Below are 21,301 nucleotides of genomic sequence, written 5' to 3'. Positions count from 1 at the left end.
CCCCACCCCCCCCCCCCCCCCCCCCCCCGCCACACAAGTTTAAGCCTTCCTGAAGAGATTCAGCAAAAGTACTGCCCGCTGTGTTGGTGCCCCTCCAGTTTTATCCTGGTAAATCTTACTTCCTTAATTATAGCTACCCTCTGCCCGGGTGTTCTGTCTTCCAAGATTTTCTATAGTTTTTTTAAACCACATCTTCTCCTGTTTCCTTGATTTTTGGCTATGTCCCCCCGTCTCATCAATTTCACAACTTTTTCTGTTTGTTCCTTTTTGGGCAATTGTGATGATTAATCAAGCATTTTGTAGAGATTGATCGATTTCATATGGAGACTGTTCAATAATAGTGGGTAGTATTCCTTCTCCATTCTGAATTTTAGCTGCATGTCTGAATATGTTGGTCAGTGATCATTTTAAAAGGAAGCAATCAACAATATAGAGTTTTGCGTTACTGTCTGAAAAACTCTATTGCCATTTTAACTGGATGAATAACTTAATGTTGCCCATTTACAGGTGATGTTTACTGGTCATGGTGTAGAAGGGACCATTTTGGCATGGATGGAAGATTGGTTCACTAACAGAAAACAGTAGGCATAAATGGGTTTTTGACCTTTCATCAAGTTATGGTTGCCAAACGTTTTGATGACACAAAGATGGGTAGGAAAGTAAGCTATTGAAGAGGGCATTAAGCTGTAGATTAAGTGACTCAGCAAAAATGAGGCAAATGGAGTATCATATGGGGAAAATATGAAATTGTCCATGACAGGAACAACTCCAAACAAAAAAAAACTTCTAAATGGTGAGAGGATGCAGAGGGATTTGGTTGTCTGTGCATGAATCTCAAATGGTCAGTATGCAAATACTGTAAGTAATTAGGAAAGGTAATAATGCTATCGTGAGAGGAATCGAAAGCATAAATAACTTCCTGCATTTTTTTGTATAAGTTTATACAAGCCAGTGGTAAGAACATGGAGTACGCTGTGCACTATTGGACACCTTATTTAAGAAAGAAAGTAAACACGTTGGAAGCAGTTCAGAGAAATTTTCAGACTGATGGGTGCCAAATCGGAAAATGTTGGACAGTCTAAATTTGTATCTACTGGAGTTTAGAAAAGTAAGAGGCCACTTGGTTGAAACACAAAATCCTGAGGGTTCTTAACAGAATAAGTGTGGAGAGGATGTTTCTCCTCTTTGGAGAATCCAGACCTAAGTGTCACCATTTTCTTTTTCTAAAAGAAAAAACAGGGGTCAGCCTTTTAAAACAATGAGGCATTTCCTATGTTTTCAGTGTAACCGTAAACAGCAGGGCAGGCATGTTGAGCTAAATGGCTTCCTTGTTCATATGTTATATCACATGCTTCTATTGGATTACATATTTCAGTAGATCCAAAGTATAATATTGTAGAGGAAAACAGATGGCCAAGAACATGTAATTACCAGGATAATGAGTGTTCAGGCATTACCATGCCATTATTTTGTGAACAGCAATTGTTCAGTTGAGTTGCTGCTTTTGAGCATGTTTTATTCAAACTTGTAATTTGAATATTCTTCAAATACAAGATAATATTTTACCCCAGATTTCCTTTTAATTCTGCAACACTGCTGCATATTATAATGGCTGGGGTGATATTGAGAAACAGATGGATTCACAGCAGGCAATACAGTGGCTGCTGAGACATCTCTGATTTGAGTTTCTACTAATGCCATCTGTGGTTTATTGAAGGATTTGTAAAGTGAACGTATTCAATAAGATGCAGTTGGATTGCAGTTCTTTTAGATTGTTAGAAATATTTTGACATTCTTGCAGATAAAGTCCAGGTTGTTTTGTTTTATTATCAGGCTTTTGGAAAGTTAACAGTAACAACTTTAATTTAGGCATTGTAGTTTAATACAACTAAAATATTCTACGTGGAGTATGGTGTGCAATACTGGACACCTTCCTTAAGGAAGGAGGTAAATGCATTGGAAATGCTTCAGTTAAGTTTTCAGATGCATGGCTGGATTGGGTGCCTAAAAGGAAATGTTGGACAGCCATATTCTGTTATTTCACAGTGGCATTATGCCAAAGAAGAGCGTTTGGGAGCGATGACGAACACCTTGTTTATGCATGGGTCTTGAGCAGGGTCTTAAAAGCAAGAGAGTGGAAATTTGTAGGGGAGTAAGTCTGCAGGCTAAGTGTAAGAAGATTAAAGCATGAGTGCATTAATAGTGGTGTGAAGTGACTAAGCATATATAAGTTACTTCAGGAAGAATAGAGTCCTGGAGGTTTCCATCCAGAGAAGAGACCTACAGATGCATGTGGGGATAAAGAGTGGGGAGTGGTGGTGGGAGACATTGCCATGAAGGAACTTGTACAAAGATGGGAAATTTAAACTTGAACCATTAGGGTAAATAGAAACCAATTGGGTGAATGATGGGTGAGCAGAGTTTGGTGAGATTTAATATGAACGTCAGAGTTTTAAATGAGATTAAATTTTCGAGGATGGAAGGAAAGGCTGTTGTGATGCAGTGGTAGTCTTCCTACCTCTGAACCAGGAGCCCTGGGCTCAAGTTCCATCAGCTCCAGAAGTGTAATAAAATATCTCTCTGAACAGGTTGATTTAGAAAATTCCTAAAGGGTAGGAGATTGGTTTGATGCTCTCCTGGCCAATCAAGCATGAAAGGAGCAAAGGCACAAAGGAGGTTTTGGGAACACCTGGGACGGTGATACATTTGGGAAGAAATGAACTTGGAAGCTTGACTCTCTATATGTAATAGTTTAACCTTTGGATTCTAATGTTTACAACTAAGGCAGTGATTGGGAATGAAGATGAATTTGAAGGTTATAATTAATCTTCAGAAACATTCTTGATTCTGGAATTGCGCCTTCGTGTTTTTTTTTAAAATTGCCAATCTTGTTGCAGGTTTTGAGAAGCGGTAAGACAACATTGTCACTTTATCAGGTAGTTACTGTAATCAGTTGGGACTGAGTGCACATTTGAACAATCATAAGGTTTGAGTCAGTAAAATTTTGTAAAGTCAGTCTAACGTTGATCAATTTTCTAAGGAAAAATATTAAATAATTTTGTGCTATGGATGTTACTAATTTACATTGACTTCTTGCAGGTATTAACCAAGGTTCCACCTGTGGATTGTAAATAAAATGTATCTAGAATTTGGAGACAAACTATTTGCTTGAACAGTGAACTAGTCAGTGGAGGAGAGAAATTAAGGAAAATACTACATACTCCAAATTGGCAGAATACCAAATTCAGTTGCACAGAAAATAGGTTAAATAAGGGTTAGAAATAAATACACTGGAGATTAATCAAGTGGGCAAACTGTGGCAGATGGAGCTCCAGTTAGGAAAGCATAAAATCTTCCAGTTGGGACTGAAGCAGAATAATTTACTGTATTTTATAAATGGCAATCTGGGGATAGCAGATGAGCAGAGAAAATGGGATCCAAGATCACTCCTTACTAAAAATTGATGATGAAATACAAAAAAAATTAAAATTGGCTTTTATTTCATTGGGATTGAAATCCGAAAGTGTGGTAATTACCTAACAGCGTTAGAGCACCAGCTAGACTGTATCTGGACTACTGCATTTAGTTTGGGGGACCATACCTCAATATACTGGCCGTGGGGAAATGTAACACATTTGTCGGAATTTGTCAAAAGAGTTAAATTGGAGTCAGATTTCTTAGGCTAGGCTTGCACCACCTCAGGATTTTAAAAACTATGGAGCGATCAAGTTGAATTGATTTTTATTCTGAATGGCAGGCAGTGACTAGTGGCATAATGCTGGGATTGGTACTGGACCCCAGCTATTCATAATATAGTGATTTAGATGAGGGAGCTAAATGTATTATTTAAAATTTGAAGATGACAAGACTGAGTGAAATGATGAGCTGAGGAGGAAGCAGATGTTTCGGTGCGATTTGGAATGTTTGAGTGAGTGGGCAGATGTATGACAGATGCGGTATAATGTGGATAAATGTCAGTCACAGAGTCATAAAACATAGGAAAAGGCCCTTTGGCCTACCATCTCTGTCAACCAACAAAATACACTAATCCCATTTTACCTGTATTTGGTCCATACCTTACTAAGCATTGGCATTTTTAAGTGCACATCCAGATACTACTTGAATGTGGTGAGATTGCAGTACCTGCCTCTGCTACCCCCTCGGGCAGCATGTTCCATATTTCTGCCACTCTCTCTGGGTGAAAAAAGATTTCTGATTTCCTCCTCTAAACCACTTACTCCTCACTTCAAACTTATGCCCTCTGGTGAGGTTATCCACATTGAGAGCAAAAGTAGGAAGGTAGATTATTATTTGGCTGTAAATTGAGAAAGGAAAATGTTTGACAAGACCTGGGTCTCCCTGTGTACCAGTCACTGAAACTAAGTGTGCAGGTGCAGCAGGTGGTAAAGACGGTAAACTATGTTGACCTTTATAGCGAGAGAATTCATGTGCGGGAGCAAGGAGGATGTCTTGCTGCAGTTATACAGGACATTGATGAGGGCACACGTGGGGTATTGTGTGCAGATTTGATCTTTGGCTGAGAAAGGATGATCTTGCTATTGAGAGAGTGCAGCAAACGCTTATTAAATTGATTCCTGGGATGCCAGGATTGGGTGTGAGGAGAGAGCGAGTCGGCAGTGTTGCCAAAGAAAGATATCTTGGGGTGAAAATTCACAGTTCCATGAAAGTGGAGCCGCAGGTAAATAGGATGATGAACATAACATAGAACATAAGAACTAGGAGCAGGAGTAGGCCATCTGGCCCCTTGAGCCTGCCCTGCCATTTAATAAGATCATGGCTGATCATTTTGAGACTTAGCTCCACTTACCCGCCCACTCACCATAACCCTTGATTCCTTTACTGTTCAAAAATGTATCTAGCCTTGCCTTAAAAAACATTCAGCGAGGTAGCTTCAACCGCTTCACTGGGCAGGGAATTCCACAGATTCACAACCCTTTGGGTGAAGAAGTTCCTCCTGACCTCAGTCCTACATCTGCTTCCCTTTATTTTGAGGCGATGCCCTCTAGTACTAGTGTCACCTGCTAGCGGAAATAACCTCCCTGCCTCCACCTTATCTATTCCCTTCATAATCTTACGTTTCTATAAGATCTCTCCTCATTCTTCTGAATTCCAATGAGTATAATCCCAGTCAACTCAGTCTCTCCTCATAATCCAACCCTCTCAACTCTGGAATCAACCGAGTGAATCTCCTCTGTACCCCCTCCAGTGCTAGTATATCTCTTCTCAAGTAAGGAGACCAAACTGCACACAGTACTCCAGCTGTGGCCTCACCAGGACTCTCTACAGCTGCAGCATAGCCTCCCTGTTTTTAAACTCCATCCCTCTAGCAATGGCAGACAAAATTCCATTTGCCTTTTGAAGGTGTTTGGCACGTTTGCCATCATAGGTCAAAACTCTGAATGCAGGAGTTGGGATGTTGTGTTATGGCTGTACAGGACATTGGTGAGACCACTTTTAGAATACTGTGTTCACTTCTGCTCTCCCTCCTATGGCAAGGATGTAGTTAAATTTGAAAAGGTTCAGAAAAGATTTACAGTGATGTTGCTGGGTTTGGACGGTTTGAGGTATTAGAGACTGATTAGGCTGGGGCTTTTTTTCCCTGGAGGGTTGGAGGCTGAGGGGTGACCTTATAGAGGGCTGGGGAGCCCAAATCTAGAGGGTATAGGTTTAAGCTGAGAAGGGAAAGATTTAAAAGGGACCTGAGGGGCAACTTTTTCACGCAGAGGCTGGTGCACGTATGGAATGAGCTGCCAGAGGAAGTGGTGGAGGCAGGTATAATTACAATATTTTAAGAAGTATCTGAATGAGCACATGAATAAGCAGGATTTAGGGGGATATGGGCCAAATGGGACTAGATCAGTTTAGGAAAGCTGCTCGGTATGGATGAGTTGTACCGGAGGGTCTGTTTCCATGAGCTGTATAACTCTGTGACACTATCTCACAGAATCTTTTAAAATTCTAACAGAACTAGGCAGGCGAGATACAGGAAGAATGTTCCTACTAGTGGAGGGAGTCCAGAACCAGGGGTCATTCTTAATGATAAATTGTAAACTTCTTAGGACCAAGATGAGGAAATAATTCTTCACCCAGAGAGTGGTGAGCCTGTGCAATTGACTGTGGTTGAGGCCAAAACATTGTTTTCAAGAAGGTGGTAGATGTAGCTCTTGTGGCTAAATGGATCATGAGATATTGGGGATGAAGGCAGCTTGGGATTAGGGTGTTGAGATTGGTGATCAACCAGATTGAATGGTAGTGCAGGCTAGAGTGGTTGAATGGCCTGCTCCTGCTCCCCCCTCTCCGATGTTTTTATGCAAGAATTTAATAGAGTATGTGGGCAGAACTTTTTCGCGTGGGACAGTCTAGAACAAGACCTAATCGTAAAATTAGAACAAAAGGGTCAGGCATCACCTTTTGAGAAGCACTTCTTCACAAAGCATAATGGCAGTCTGGGACAGATTTTTTCCAGGAACCTGCTGAGGCCAGGTCGGTAGATAATTTCAAACCAACTTGTTAGACAACAATATTAAAGGACGCAAGACTGAGTGGATAAATGGGTATCTTCACTCCTTGCCCACCATCATTTAACTGAATATTGGTCAAGCTCAAGGCTCATTGGCTTTTTTGCTGAGTATATAGAATCACTGACTAAGGCCATTCCATATATTTAATTGAACTTGTAGCTTTTGAAAGACTGACCAGCAATAAACAACTGAGGGAGTGGGAGGGGTTAAGACAGATATGAATGATGGAGAATGCATTTTTTTTCAAATAATTAGTTTATTTTTCCCAGTACTGGCTGTATACCACGCTTGCCTCTGCTCCCTCTAATTTGACCTCAAAAATGAGAGAGAATTGTGGAATTCTTTGCTGGCCCCAGTTTCATGATGTTTAGCTGGCTAAGTAGCAACTCTCACTCCACTTGCCCAATAACTAAACATTTCCCTTGGTTCTCCCTTGCGCTTACAATGAACCCATGTGTCTGTGAAAAGAAAATGATAGTTTTAAAGTGTAAAGAAGTGGCACTATTCACTGCACTGGTATCTGTCAATGGTTCTAAGACTTTAATCCGGCTACTGGTCCTGCTGCTGTTCTCAACTGAGCCTGATGAGGCATTTTCCACCGTGTTGGTCGCGCTGCTCTGCTCTTTTTTTCTCTTGACTTCAAGGAAAGCAATCCAACAGATTTGCAGTCACGAGCCTAGGTTAGTTTTGTTTTAAAGTACAAACTGATTTGAACGTGATTTAAGAACTTTAAACATGGTCTTCAACCACAGGTCGAAATGTGGAAGCAGAATTCGATTATGGATTTCACCAGGATTAACTTGTAAGATCTTGTTCAGTTATTAAGTACAAAATAGAAAAATAAAAGCATAATATTAAGCATTAACAAAAGAAAAACAAACTAGTTGTCCAAAAATGGTAGTTTAGGATGTCCTCAACTTGACTTTTCTAATTAATTATAGCAAAGCATAAAGGATGAAACATCGAGAGGATAGGTGTTGGTTGTTGCGTTCAGATAAACAATTGAAGAGGCTGAAAACATAGAGCTGAGAAAGAAATAGCATTTTGGGACACTTTTTTAAACCAAGAAGATAGTGTTGATATATGGTGCTGCCACCAGAACATATACTAGATGTAACAAACTTCAAACATTTTGAATTTTAAAATCAAAATGAAAAATTTCATAATACCAGTTGCACTAAATGTCCAGTCACTAACTGCTATTGGGTTCATGTAATCTTATTACACTCCCTTCTTGTATTTTGACATTATTCTTATTCAACTGCATTGTTATGTAACAATTCTGTATTTTGCAGAGATTTATTCAGTACCTGGCATCTAGAAATACTTTGTTCAACCTCAGCAATTTTTTGGATAAAAGCGGGACACATGGTAAGATATCAGCATTTGTGTTTGATTTTTAAGAAAAACTCTAATGTTAATCTCAATTTATGTAAGTTTCTACTAACAGATATTAATTTTCTTTAATATTGAATAGATTTCATATTTTCTTTAGATATGAATTCCTTCCTTCAATATGGCTTGCACTTCTGAAACTAATTTAAACAGCTTATACTGGCTTATATGTAACTATTTTAAGGGCCCTACTATATTAGATGTTTGCTTCCATGAAAACAGAAAGCAATACTCCGATTTGGTGAAAGTGAGCAAAGATATTTATGACAGTAATAACTGAGACCAGCACATGGTGGAAAGTAAGCTGCCAGTTTATACTTTGTGTAGGTGATGCCCAAGTATGAGTCCCATGAATCTTTAAATCAGGAGAATTCTAAGATGTTAAAAACAGTGCCAGCCATTGATAAGTTCCTGCTGCACCAGGAAAAGATCTGGTGGGTGGATAGTTAACACAAGTTCAGTAACTTGGGTCCAACAGGCAGAAAGGTTGTAGAGTTATCAATTTTAAGTGAAAATTGGTCACCAGAATCCATTATGCAACTTTTTGAAGGTTTGAATGGCAGCAATGACTAAGATTCTTGATGAAACACACATCTCGGGTCAAGCTTAAAACATTTTTGGTCCCTTATGAACCCAAGAGAGCAGTAAGCTCCTTCATGCCTCCTCTGGCCTGACCTGCTCCTCTGCCACACCTTGCCCTGTGCCCCTATTACTGCAAATAGTTTTGTGTGTTGCACTATAGATAGATCTTATCCTTTATTGGCTGCTAAATAAACAAACTGCTAAGCCTACAGGATGGTATGATGCCATTTATGTCATCGCTATGAACTCCTAAAACAATTAATTCAGTATCAAAGCATCTTTCCTGTAATATGTTGACAGTGGGCAGAGCCTGTACCTTCCTAGCCAGATAATGGTCTAATGGCGTCCTTTTTGACAGTGTGGTAGGAATTTTGTAATAATAAGACCCAGCTGATCTTATCACTCCCTCAGGCTACCCCGGCCTCCATTTTAAGAATTCAAGTCATTACCTCAGTTCTAGCATTTGCTTCAAAATGTGAACTCGACCTGAGATTTAAGATTTACTTGATGAAACATAATCGTTGCTGCCATTCAAACTAAAGTTACATAATGGATCCTGGTGACTGTTGGAACCAATTTGCATTTCAGATTAACAATTCTACAATATTTCTGTTCTGAGGAGAAGGGTCACCGGACCTGAAACGTTAACATTGTTTTTTCCTTCACAGATGCTGCCAGACCTGCTGAGCTTTTCCAGCAATTTCTGTTTTGTTTCCTGATTTACAGCATCCGCAGTTCTTTCCTTTTTTTTAAAATCTACAATATTTATGCCTGTTGGGCCTATGTGACTGCATTTATTTTAACAATTGAGCATCCCAAAGCGCTTTATAGCCAGTAAAGCAGCTTTTTTGAAGTGTGTTTACCATTCTATGCATATGATAAAATTTTAACATTTTATAATTCCTCTAATTTCTCAGTGTACAGTGTAATTAATTCTGTTCTAATATCCAATGTTCGGTATTCTCTATCTGTCCCTAACTACAGAAAGCTAAAATTTTTCTTCTTTCTTGCCGCTGCATGCCACACAATCCTGTGATTGTTTGTTTGTCTAGAAATTATCTCTTGCATAAACATTTCTAAGTCAAACTGCCATGCTTGAAGAGACAAACAACAATTTTTATTTTTTCATTTTAACAAGAGTTTGCATTGAGTTTATAGGAACACCGGGATAGAAATATGTCATTCAACCCCTTAAGCCTGTTCCACCATTCAGTGAGATCATAGCTGATGTGTGGCCTACACTGCATCTACCTGCCTTTGGCCTATGTCCGTTTAATATCCTTGCTCAACAAAAATGTATATATCTCACTTAAAATTAACAACTGATGTAACATCCACTGCAATTTGTGGAAGAGTTCCAAACATCTACCACCCTTTGTGTCCAGAACTGCTTCCTGACATCTCTTCCTGAAGAGTCTGGCCTGAAGTCTCAGACTATAGCACCTAGTTCTACAATCTCCAACCATTGGAAATAGTTTACCTTTATCTAACCTGTCTTTTCCTGTTAATATCTCAAGGACTTCGATTTGATTACTTGGTAACCTTCGCATTCTAGATAAAACAGACATATAATTCATATAATGTCTTGTCATAACTTAACCCCTGAAGTCCAGGTATTATATTTGTAAACCTACTTTGTAGTCCCTCCAAGGCCAATATACCCTTCCTAAGGTGTAGCGTCCAGATCTAATCTCCGGACTCCAAAATTTATTCAGTTTCTTTTGTACAATCTGGCAATATAGAACATGCAAATACATCTTGCTGCCTGTCCTGTTTTTAGGTCTAAGAAGATTGTTGTCTTGTTTTAAAACTCTGTCACATCTTGTTTGGAAATGGAACCACCCACTAACGAACAGAAGAAAATTTGTGATCTGTACTTGAAGTAATCCAATTTGGGTTCTGAATCATCTGACTGGCTTGGCCATGCTAATGTGAAGTGCTGTACATACACTAGTATTTTACATGTTAGTGGTTCAGTATTCTGTTGAAGATAAAGGAGAAATTAGGTGTGATGTGCAAAACGTGCCATATGCCTACTGTACCGCTGGGCTTCTGTCTCATTAGAGAGAGATGACTGGTATTGGTTTTGTCTGACAGTCACCATGCTTCAAGCAAGGGGTGAGGTTGAGAAGGAGATTTCCTCGTGGTAAGTTCTGCCAGTGCAGCAATTGAATCTGTGCTTTTTGGGTTGTTGGCACTTGTCTAACATCCATCAGTGTCTGTTGTGACAGGCATTTGAGAGGAAGACTTAAATCCTAAGGTAAACCTGTATGAAGGAGACAACCATGTTAGCATCACTACTCCTGCACCTGAAAGCAGTACCAAAGTGTTCATTACTCTTTGCTATACAAGAAAGTTTTCCAAGTATTGATCCTTGCAAGAGTAACAAACAGTCCACATCTATCAGAGCTATTTTCAGTCTCTGTTGATGGTACTCTTATGATTTGGCATTGGGGCAAAGACTGCAGTTGTATACCTTGACAGCACAAAAGGAGGCCATTCAGCTCATCGTGTCCATACCAGCTTTCTGTAGAGTGGCCCAATTAGCCCCATTCCTTACTTACTCTAGTCCCTAAATTTTGTTCCTTTGGAGCCATAAATTGTTTCTGCTGCTTTTTGACGCTGGTGGAAGCAAGTTCAAGGACATTAGCACACTTTTTAAATGCAGAAAGTAACAATCTATGTTCATTCATCCTTGCACCACCAGATAATAGAAAAAAGAACCTGTCTTTGTTTAGCTTATCTGAACCTATCATAGAATTATACATATTAATGAAATCTCCTCTCAAACCCCTTTGCTCCAAGGGGAATAACCCTAAGCTATTCCAAGTAAATTTGGAACCAAGTTTACACTGTCCCTGGAAACAATTCTAGTAAACCCCTGCATCTTGTCAAGAATCTTCATTAAATCTTCAAAAGGATAGTGACCAAATGTGGACATTGTACTCTAGTGCTCTGGATAGGGACCTGATCAGGTGTATCCTAGAACTTCGTGGGAAGCTAGGGAAGAGATTACTGGGTCCCTTGATAAGACATTTGTATCATCAACAGCCATGGGTGAGGTGCTGGAAGACTGGAAGGTGGCTAATGTAGTGCAATTATTTTGAGGCTGTAAGGAAAAACCAGGGAACTATAGATCAGTGAGCCTTGGGCCAGTTGTGGTAAGTTGTTGGTGATTGAGGGATAGAATTTACATGCATTTGGGATGGCAAGGACAACTTGGGGATAGTCACCATGGCTGTGTGCATGGGAAATAATGTGCCACGACCTTGATCGAGTTTTTGGAAGAGGTGGCAAATGAGATTGAAGGCAGAACACTAGACATTGTCTAAATGGACTTTAGCAAAGCATTCGACAAGATTCCGCATAGTACAGTGGTTGGCAAGGTTAGATTAAATGGGATCTAGGGAGAGCTAGCCAATTGGATTCAAAATTGGCTTGAAGGTAGGAAGCAGAGTGGTGGTAGAGGGTTGCTTTTCAGACTGGAGGCCTGTGACAAGCAGTGTGCCACAAGGATCAGTGCTGGGTCCACTGCTTTTTGTCATTATATAAAAGATTTGAATAAAGGAGGGATGGTTAGTAAGTTTGCAGAAGACACCAAAATAGGTGATGTACTAGACAGTGAAGAAGGTTATCTCGGACCTTGATCAGATGGTCGAATAGACCAAGGAGTGACCGATGGAGTTTGATTTAAATGAGTTTGAGGTGTTGCATTTTGGTAAGGCAATCAGGGCAGGACTTGTGTACTTAATAGCATGGCCCTGCGGAGTGTTGCTGGACAAAAAGACCTGGGTGTAAAGGTACATAATTCCTTGAAAGTGAAGATGCAGGTATACAGGGTGGTGAAGAATGTGTTTGACATGCTTGTCTTCGTTGGTCAAGAGTTGGGGTGTCATGTTGCAGCTATTACAGGACATGGGTGAGGCCACTTTTAGAATAGTGCGTACAGTTCTGGCCTCCTGACTTGAGAGGGTGCAGAAAAGATTTACAAGAATGTTGCCAGGACTGGAGGGTTTGAATTATGAGAAACTGGGGCTTTTTTTTTCTCTGGAACGTCAGAGGTTGAGGGAGTGACCTGATAAAGGCTCATAAAATCATGAGTGGCATGCATAGGATGAATAGCCAAGGTCCTTCCCCTGGGGTAGGTGAGTCCAAAACTAGAGAGCATAAGTTTAAGATGAGAGGGGAAAGATTTTGAAAAGGACCTGAGGGGAAACATTTTCTGAGAGGGTGGTGCATGTATGGAATGAGCTGTCAGGAAGTAGTGGAGGCAGGTACAAATAAACATTTAAAAGGCATATGGATGGGTATATGAATAGGAAGGACTTCGAGGAGTATGGGACTCTGTCAGATTGGGATGTTGGATCAGGCGGATGAGTTGCACTGAAAGCTGTTTTTCCGTGCTGTATGACTACAAGTCACAATTGTACAAATTCAGAATAACTCCCTGCTTTTGTACTCCACACCTTGATTTATGAAGCTTCAGCTTTCATGCTTAACTATCCTAACTGTTCTGTCAATATATCCTTTCACCTTCAAGGATCTGTGCACACGCACCCCAAGATCATGTTGTTCCTGCATGCAGTTTAGTGCTCTATCCTTGAATGTGTATTCATTTCTTTTCTACTGAACTGTTTGCTTAGACATTTAATGACAGCAGGTTGCATTCTTGGGCATCTGTTATTTTGCACGTAGTTGGTCATATTAGCAAAACACTAGCCTATCTTGGATTGGTTATGAAATCGTTGAGACAAGTTAAACCACTTATTTCAATCAACAAGATGCAGTTCTTTGGATGACCTGCTCAGCTGCTGTTTCCTGATGAGTTACCTCATTTGTTGTTACCTTTGCACTAGTGGTACACTTGGTTTGAAACAGAAGCTAGAAAATATGAGAAGAAGGTGGCCTTCGGTCCGTTGAGTCTACTCCACCATTCGTTATGACGTTGGCCGACAAGCTAACTTAAGCCTGTTCCTGCTTTTCTCCCATATTGTTTTGATCCCTTTAGCCACAAGTGCTATGTCCGACTCCTGGACATCAGTCGCACAGGAATAGGCCGTTCGGCCCTCCAAGCCTGTACCGACCATCATGCCCTAACTAATCTAAGAAACAAACTTTTTCTGCCCTTGTTCGGTCCACATTCTTCTATTCCCTCCTTTACTCGTGTAACAATCCAGATGCCTCTTAACTGTCGCCAACGTGCCCGCCTCCTCCACCTCTTCTGGCAGTGCATTCCAAGCTCCTGCCACTCTGTGGAAAAGCTTCCTTTGCACATCTCCCTTAAACTTTCCCCATCTCACCATGAACCTGAGCCCCCTTGCAATTGAAACTTCAACCCTGGGGGGAGAAAGCATCTGACTATCCAGCCTATCTATGTCTCCCATAATTTTGTAGACCTGTATCAGGTCTTCTCCCAACCAATGTCTTTCCAGTGAAAATAATCCTTGTCTTTTTAAACCTTTCCTCCTAGCCAGTGCCCTCGAGACCGGTCAACATCCTGGTGAACCTTCTCTGCACAGCTTCCACGTCTTTCTGGTAGTGTGACGAACAAAACTGCGCACAATTCTCCCAATTCGGCCTAACAAGGAATTTATGGAGCTGCCAACTCTTGTTCTCAATGCCCCGGTGATGAAGGCAAACATGCCATACGCCGCCTTAATCACCTTGGCCACCTAAATTTCTGCTTTTAGGGAACAGTAGACCTGCACATCCAGATCAGTCCGTATGTTAATATTCCTAAGGGTTCTTCCATTTACAGTATAATTCACACCTAAATTTGATCCTCCAAAATGCATTGTCTGGATTAAACTCCATCTGCTATTTCTGTGCCCAAGTCACCAATCTAACTATATCCTGTTGTATTCTTTCACAATTGTTGGCATCATCAGCAACTCCACCAATCTTTGTGTCATCTGCAAACTTACTAATCAGACCACCCACCTTTTCCTCCAGATCACTTTTTTTTTTTTTTTATATTTACTACAAACAACAGAGGACTTGACACTGTTCCCTGTGGAACACCACTAGTTATTGGTCTCCATTCCAAACACCCCCTTCCACCATTACCTTCTGTCTTCTATGACCAAGCCAGTTTTGTATCCAGCCCACACCAAATCCCACGTGATTTTAGTTTTTGCACCAATCTGCCATGAGGGACTTTATCAACTGCCTTACTAAAGTCATATAACCTACATTCACAGCCTTTCCCTCATCAATTGTCTTTGTTACCTCTTCAAAATATTCAGTCAGATTGGTAAGACATGATCTTCCCCACACAAAACAAGGCTGTCTGTTACTAACTTGTCCGTTTTCTTCCAAATGTGTATATATCTTGTCCCTCAGTATCTTCCCTCAGAGCGTCTCCTCCACAGACGTCAGGTTCACCAGCCTATAATTTTCTTGGGCATATTGGAATGGTAGAATTGGGCATATTTAGTTTTCTACCAATCCAGTTTGAAATGTGAAGATTATTTAACAAAATTTCTTAACTTGTCAAATCATTATAATCCACTGGCTCTTCAGCTGCACAGTAGAAACAGAAACCTGAGAGAGGTGTGTTTTCCTATCTCAATCTGCTGAATCATTACAAGATGGATGTAAATGGTGAAGGGTGTTTCCTCCCCTCCAATCATTCAACAAGGGACCAAAAGTACTGTTGCATGATTGTGTACAGTAGTTTCTGAAATTATTCAGTTTTTGCTTCTGTTGCCCGATTTGACATTCTTTCTTATTTTACATGTTGACCAGGAACATTCTCTCCTTTTGCTAGTCATAACTTTGCCTTTTGGTTATTTGAAACTATATTCTCTTGTCCAATTTTCTTGGATGTGTTTGGCAGTTCCTTCCATATAGGCACCATACTCTGTGATAACCTTGCCCCTCGGGTCCCTTTTTAAATCTTTTCCCTTTCACTTTAAAACTACGCCCTCTAGTTTTAAGTTCATCCACTCTACGGAAGAAACCTTTTTGCTATTCACCTTATCTATGCCCCTCATGATTTTATAAACGTCTGTCAGGTCACCACTCAACTTAATAGGTTCTTGGGAGAAAGTCTCAGCCTATCTAGCCTCTCCTTGTATTTGAAACAATCTAGTCATGATAACATCTTTGTAAATCTGTTCTGCACCCTTTCTACTTTGAGTATCCTTCCTACAGCAGGGTGACCAGAACTGTACACCAGTACTCCAAAAGTGGCCTTGCCAGTGTCCTGTACAGCCACAACCTGACATCCCAACTCCTATACTCAATGCTGTGACCAATCAAAGAAAATGTGCAAAACCCCTTCACCATACTGTCTACCTGTTTCACCACTTTCAAGGAGCTATGTATCTGAACGCCTGCGTCTCTGTTCGATGACACTCCCTAGGGCACTACCATTAACTGTGCCAGGCCTGTCCTGGTTTATCTTGGCAAAATGAAACACCTTGCATTTATCTAAATTAATCTCCCATCTATCGCTCCTCAGCCCATAGGCCCAGCTGATCAAGATCCTATTGTACTCTTAGACAACCTTCTTCACTATCCACCATACCACCAATTGTATATAAATGATTTAGATCAGAATAGTGGAAGCGTGGTTAATAAGTTTGCAGATGACACCAAAATTTGACAAGGTTCCACGTTGTAGACTGGTCAGTAAGGTTACATCGCATGGGATCTAGGGACAGCTAGCTAACTGGATACCAAATTGGCTTTACAGCAAGAAACAGAGGGTGGTGGTAGAAGGCTGTTTTTCATGCTGGAGGACTGTCGCCAACAGTGTTCTGCAGGGATCAACGCTGGGTCCACTGTTGTCCCTTTACCTCTGAACAGCCTTCCCCAGTCAACTTTTGAACGTTACATAGATACATAGAATCTCTATAATGTGGAAGCAGGCCATTCAACCCATCGTGTCCACGCCAACCCTCCGAAGAGCATTCTACCCAAACCCACCCTCCCACACTATCCCTGTAACCCTGAATTTCCCATGCCTGCACAATCTTGGGCACTGTGGGCAATTTAGCATTAGCAGTCTACCTAACCTGCACATCTTTGGACTGTGGGAGGAAACTGGAGCACCCAGAAGAAACCCACGCAGACACCGGGAGAATGTGCAAACACTACACAGTTGCCCAAGGTTGGAATCAAGCACAATTTCTGGCACTCTGGCAGCGCTAACTACTAAGCCACCGTGCTGCCCTATGTTTCTGTCTAATGCCATCAAAATTGGCCAATCTCCAATTTAGAACTTTAACTTTTTTCCCAAGTCCTATCCTTTCATAACTATCTTAGAACTAAGAGTTATGATCACCAGTCCCAAAGTGCATCCCCGCTAACACCTTAGTCACTTGCTCGGCATTATTTCCCAAGAGAAGGTAGGACCATTGACATATTGATAAAGAAAATGTTCTTGAACACATTTTGACAAGTTCTTCTCTACCCAAGTCCTTAACACTACTGCAGTCCCGGTCTATGTTTGGAAAGTCAAAATCCCTTACAGTTACAACCCTATTATTCTTGCATACATATTTGCTCTTCAGTTTCCCACTACCATTAGTGGTAGATGCAGGTACAGTTGCAACATTTAAAAGATGTTTGGACAGCGACATGAATAAGAAAGGTTGAGGGATTAGGGCAAATGCAGTCAAGGAAACTAGTTTAGTTTGGGAAACCTAGTTGGAAGTGACGAGTAGGACTGAAAGGTCTCTTTCTGTGCCGTCTGACTCTATGAATAATATTATTCATATTCGTCTTCTATACCGGAGATTCCCTGTCCTTTAGTCTTCAGAGACTGGCCAAGTTGTAATGTCATTACTCAAAATTATGTGCCCTGACATGAGGTGTCATTTTATATGCTTCTCTGCGTCACTCTAGCATTTGGTCAGACTGGTTAAATGAGTAATGCTTAAAAAAAGTCCACTGTTCTCCGATTTAAATTGTTGTCTCTAGCTGGCATTGTCAAAAGATAGGTCCGGTTTACTTTGGTCTTCTGAGTTGAAGTTGCAGATGCAAATTTAGAATTGTTAGGTATTCAGTGTGTTAGTAGGAGCCTCCAATCTCTGGATATCTCCTTTTTAAGTGTTAACAGTTCTTGTTTTTCAGTTATTTTATCTGATAGGATTTTACCTCTTTTATGCTAATTCCTTCAAACTTGGATTCAGGGCTTTACATGCAGAATTTTTGGACATTTCATCTTCCCCTAGCTGTAAACCATGCTAGTTTGTGCATACATTAGCCAGATCGCAAGAAAGACCAAATTAATTGTTTGTGTTGAAGAGCTGGATATACATTGAATTCTGGAATTTTGTTTTTTACCTTCAGTACATTGGAGGAACGTAAATGTTGAACTTATCTGTAAGGAGGGAGTTAGTTTGATGTGGTTATGCAGTGGAGATGGATGGTTGGATCAATTTTGAGTATGGAAATAGAATGTAGAATCTTATGGAATCAGTGTTCCTATTGCCCCTAGGTATAGAGGTAGTAAAAACAAGTAGATTTGTGCCTGGCACCTTGGCACATGTGCTGATGATGGGCGTAAATTGAAGCATGAAATTGGCAACTTGCTGTTCAAAAAGTGATTACCAGATGTCCTGATTGAAAATTGAAGGTGACTGCGTTGAATAGAGGAAAGTGTGTCTAATTGGGGAAAGATATAATATGTTCTGCAACTTGCTGATGCACTTCCTTAGCAAGTTCATTAAAGTTGCTGACTTGTTGAATGAAAAGTGGTAAAGTAGCACATCACTTTTCAAAATGACAGAAAATTGATGCTACCAAGTATAGTCTACTGAAATAAAATTGAGATGTTTTAGTATAGGTTGAAATGTAATCCTTGATTCAGGTTGATTTCTTAGTTTGTAAGTAGATACTGTTTACAAGCCTGATATTGAACAGTGATTATTAAGTGAATTGTGTAGGCTAATTAATTTTTAAGTATTACATTAGCTACAATACATTGTATTTTAATCCCAAAGCTGGAAAAGTTCAATTGTGCAGTTTTTTTGGTTCTTGTATATTTGTTTTGGATCATGAAACTGCTGTTTCTCCTAATTTTACTTTATTTTAAAAAAAACAAGTCATTTGCATAGATATTACAGGTAAATCTCAAGTTAGGTGATATACAATTGAATTTAAGTAGAAATACTGGTGTTTCATAAGAGCTGTTCATTGCATTTTAATTCTTGCAGGTTATGACATGTCTACATTTATTAGAAGATACAGCAGATACTTAAATGAAAAGGCATATTCCTATAGGCAGATGGCATTTGATTTTGCAAGAGTAAAGAAAGGGTAAGTTTCAGTTTTTTGAACCTCAATTGTGCAGGTAAATTATTGTATGGTGCACTATTAAAAAGTGTGAACTGTTTTGAAGTTTTTGTAATACAGTTGGGTTTGTTGTTTCTCAGTCTTTTAATTGTCGACTTTGTGAAGATAGTTTGCAACAGCTAAACACTTGGTTAGAATATTTAACTGTAATACCATGCCCAGTGTTAATTGAAACCAGGCTTGTTTCTGTTGACTTTTAACCTAGACTGGACAAATAGTATATGATATGCGATAATATCTTGATGAGCCTTGTAATTTAAGGGGGTGGTGATAGCCCAGTGGTATTATCATTCGACTGCCTAGGTGTCTGAATTAACAATGTTCTGAGGACCCAGATTTAAGTCCTGCCATGGCAGGTATTGAATTCAAGCTCTACTTAAAAGAAAAACTGGAATTACAAGTCTGATAAATACCATGAAACCATTCAGATTGTTGGTCAATCAGATGGGTTTTTCCAATGTCCCTTTTAGGGAAGGAAGCTCTTGTCTTTACCTGGTATGGCCTACGTGTGACTCTAGACCCACAGCAATGTGGTTGACTCTGGGTAATTGGGAGCAGGCGATAAATGCTGGTTGACCCAGCAATGCCCACATCCTTTTCAATGAATAAAAAACAATGGCATATAATGGGTCTGTAGTGCAGGTCTCATGAAAGGAAGCTAGTTGTCTCCGTTACAATATTTGTAGTAAGAGATTCGCACAAATTAATTACATGATGCTTATGAAGTCCAATTCTAAATTCACATTATACTTTCATTCATTATGAGGAATGGATTATGCTGTCAAGTCTGATTGTCATGAGCTGTTTTCTAATATTTTTCAACAGTTCTTAATTCATTTTTGTACGTTGTACAAATGTGCTACTTTACTAACAGGCTGCAAGCAAGTTGTGGATCGCTTTTCTCAATAGTATTTTTATTTAATTACTTTCTTCTGTCATTCATTAGGACTAGCATTTGTTGAGACATGTAATGAAAGTTGTAACGAGTTAAAACCTATGCATTGGATCACAAATTTTTGATAAACTTATCATTTAACATAATTAGGTTTATCTTAAGATCTTGTGCCTTGACAGTGGTAGCCTAAGTTAATTTTGGTTGTAATTACTCCAACACTGAAAGAAGATCAGCCACGGTCTTGAAGTATCTTCATTTGGGCTTAGATTTGGGTTTTCCAGCAAATGTTGCTTTAAGTAAAAGAAATTAATTTTGGGATTCCAGGAGTACATTAAATAGTAGTAGAAAATTGTTATAATTGACTTTGCATTTATAAATGAGGAGCAGTTTCATACTTAGTTGCAGGGAGCAAAACTTGCTAATTTCCTACCTGTCCTTAAGGCCCATGAAAATGGTAATACAGCAGAAGATTCACCAAGCCACAAACATTCTTCTGGATCTTCAAATGTAGTTTTGTTAAGCAATTTCAAAATGTTTGTTTTATAAAGTTGTCTGGCTGGATTTCTGGTTGTGTTAGCACATGGTTGCTTGAAGTCAGAATTAACATTTGCACTTTGGAAGGCTATGCCACATGTAATGGTCCCGGCGAACGGTACTACAAGTAAGTTCAGACCCTAGAATGAAACCTGGCTAGATAGATCACATGTTTAATTTTCCGCCCTTCCGCCCTTCCCCACTTTTATGCAAAATACCAAAGTTTCAGCCTGTTTACGACATTGTCCATTATAGGCACTCAAGTCTAGAAAAATTATACTTGCATCTCAATTCTTTTAAATTTTTGTTTCACTTTCCTTTAGTTTCTTTTTCTTGCTGTAACAGTTAATCTGAGTTTGATGGCATGAATGTTTCACAATTCTGGCCTAAGCATTTGTCAGATTTGACAACATGAAGGTTTCCACCCTAAATTCTCCTAGCTTGGAAGTTTTAGAAACCAGTAAAACACTGCTTCTATAATATCTGACTTTTTTACTGAACTGGAAAATATCTTTGCAAAAAGACTTTTTTCCCTTTTTAACTAAATTCCTTTGAACTGAAGTAAAAAGAAAACTAATGACTTTGTTCCATTTATTCTGTTAATGACAAATTCAAAACTACAAACAACTTATTCCATTAACACCCCAGGAGTTTAACTGGCACTTGAATGCAGTCATATGTCAGGTGTTTTGCAGATGACTTTCTGACCTTTTTAAAAACATACCTTCACAGCACTAGCTAATGTTCATTTCTCTCTATTTTGAAATCCAGACTGAAAAATTTGCACGTTTCTTCACATGTGAAAAGTATTTAGACAGAAGAATCATTGTTCCCCTTCAAGTATTTATTCCAGATTTTTAAATTCTGTATTTGTTGCATTTTACAAGAAGGTTTTTTGGGCTTGTGAAGGAAAACATTCACCAAAATTCTTTTGTCTTATTAGGAAATGGAACAGCAAAGAAAGACCTAAAATTCTTTTTTAAAGAAGGAGATATCATTATTTATTTGAAATGATTAAAAATTGTCTCCAGTATTTGAGAAACCAATC

At 39.6% G+C, this 21,301-nt stretch overlaps 1 protein-coding gene across 2 annotated transcripts in view; it reads left to right on the top strand.

Moving 5' to 3' along the window:
* LOC109913545 (clathrin coat assembly protein AP180-like) overlaps positions 1–21,301 on the top strand; it is a 211,297-nt gene that overhangs the window by 71,923 nt on the left and 118,073 nt on the right. For both annotated transcript variants that reach the window (XM_048596769.1, XM_048596770.1), the window contains exons 4-5: positions 7,838–7,913; positions 18,686–18,788. In XM_048596769.1, coding sequence (XP_048452726.1) covers positions 7,838–7,913; positions 18,686–18,788 — 179 coding nt within the window. The remainder of the gene's footprint in view (positions 1–7,837; positions 7,914–18,685; positions 18,789–21,301) is intronic.

This window comes from Rhincodon typus, chromosome 5 (assembly GCF_021869965.1).
Source record: "Rhincodon typus isolate 14 chromosome 5, sRhiTyp1.1, whole genome shotgun sequence".
Classification (NCBI taxonomy): Eukaryota; Metazoa; Chordata; class Chondrichthyes; order Orectolobiformes; family Rhincodontidae; genus Rhincodon; species Rhincodon typus.
This window is presented reverse-complemented; position numbering and strand designations above follow the sequence as displayed.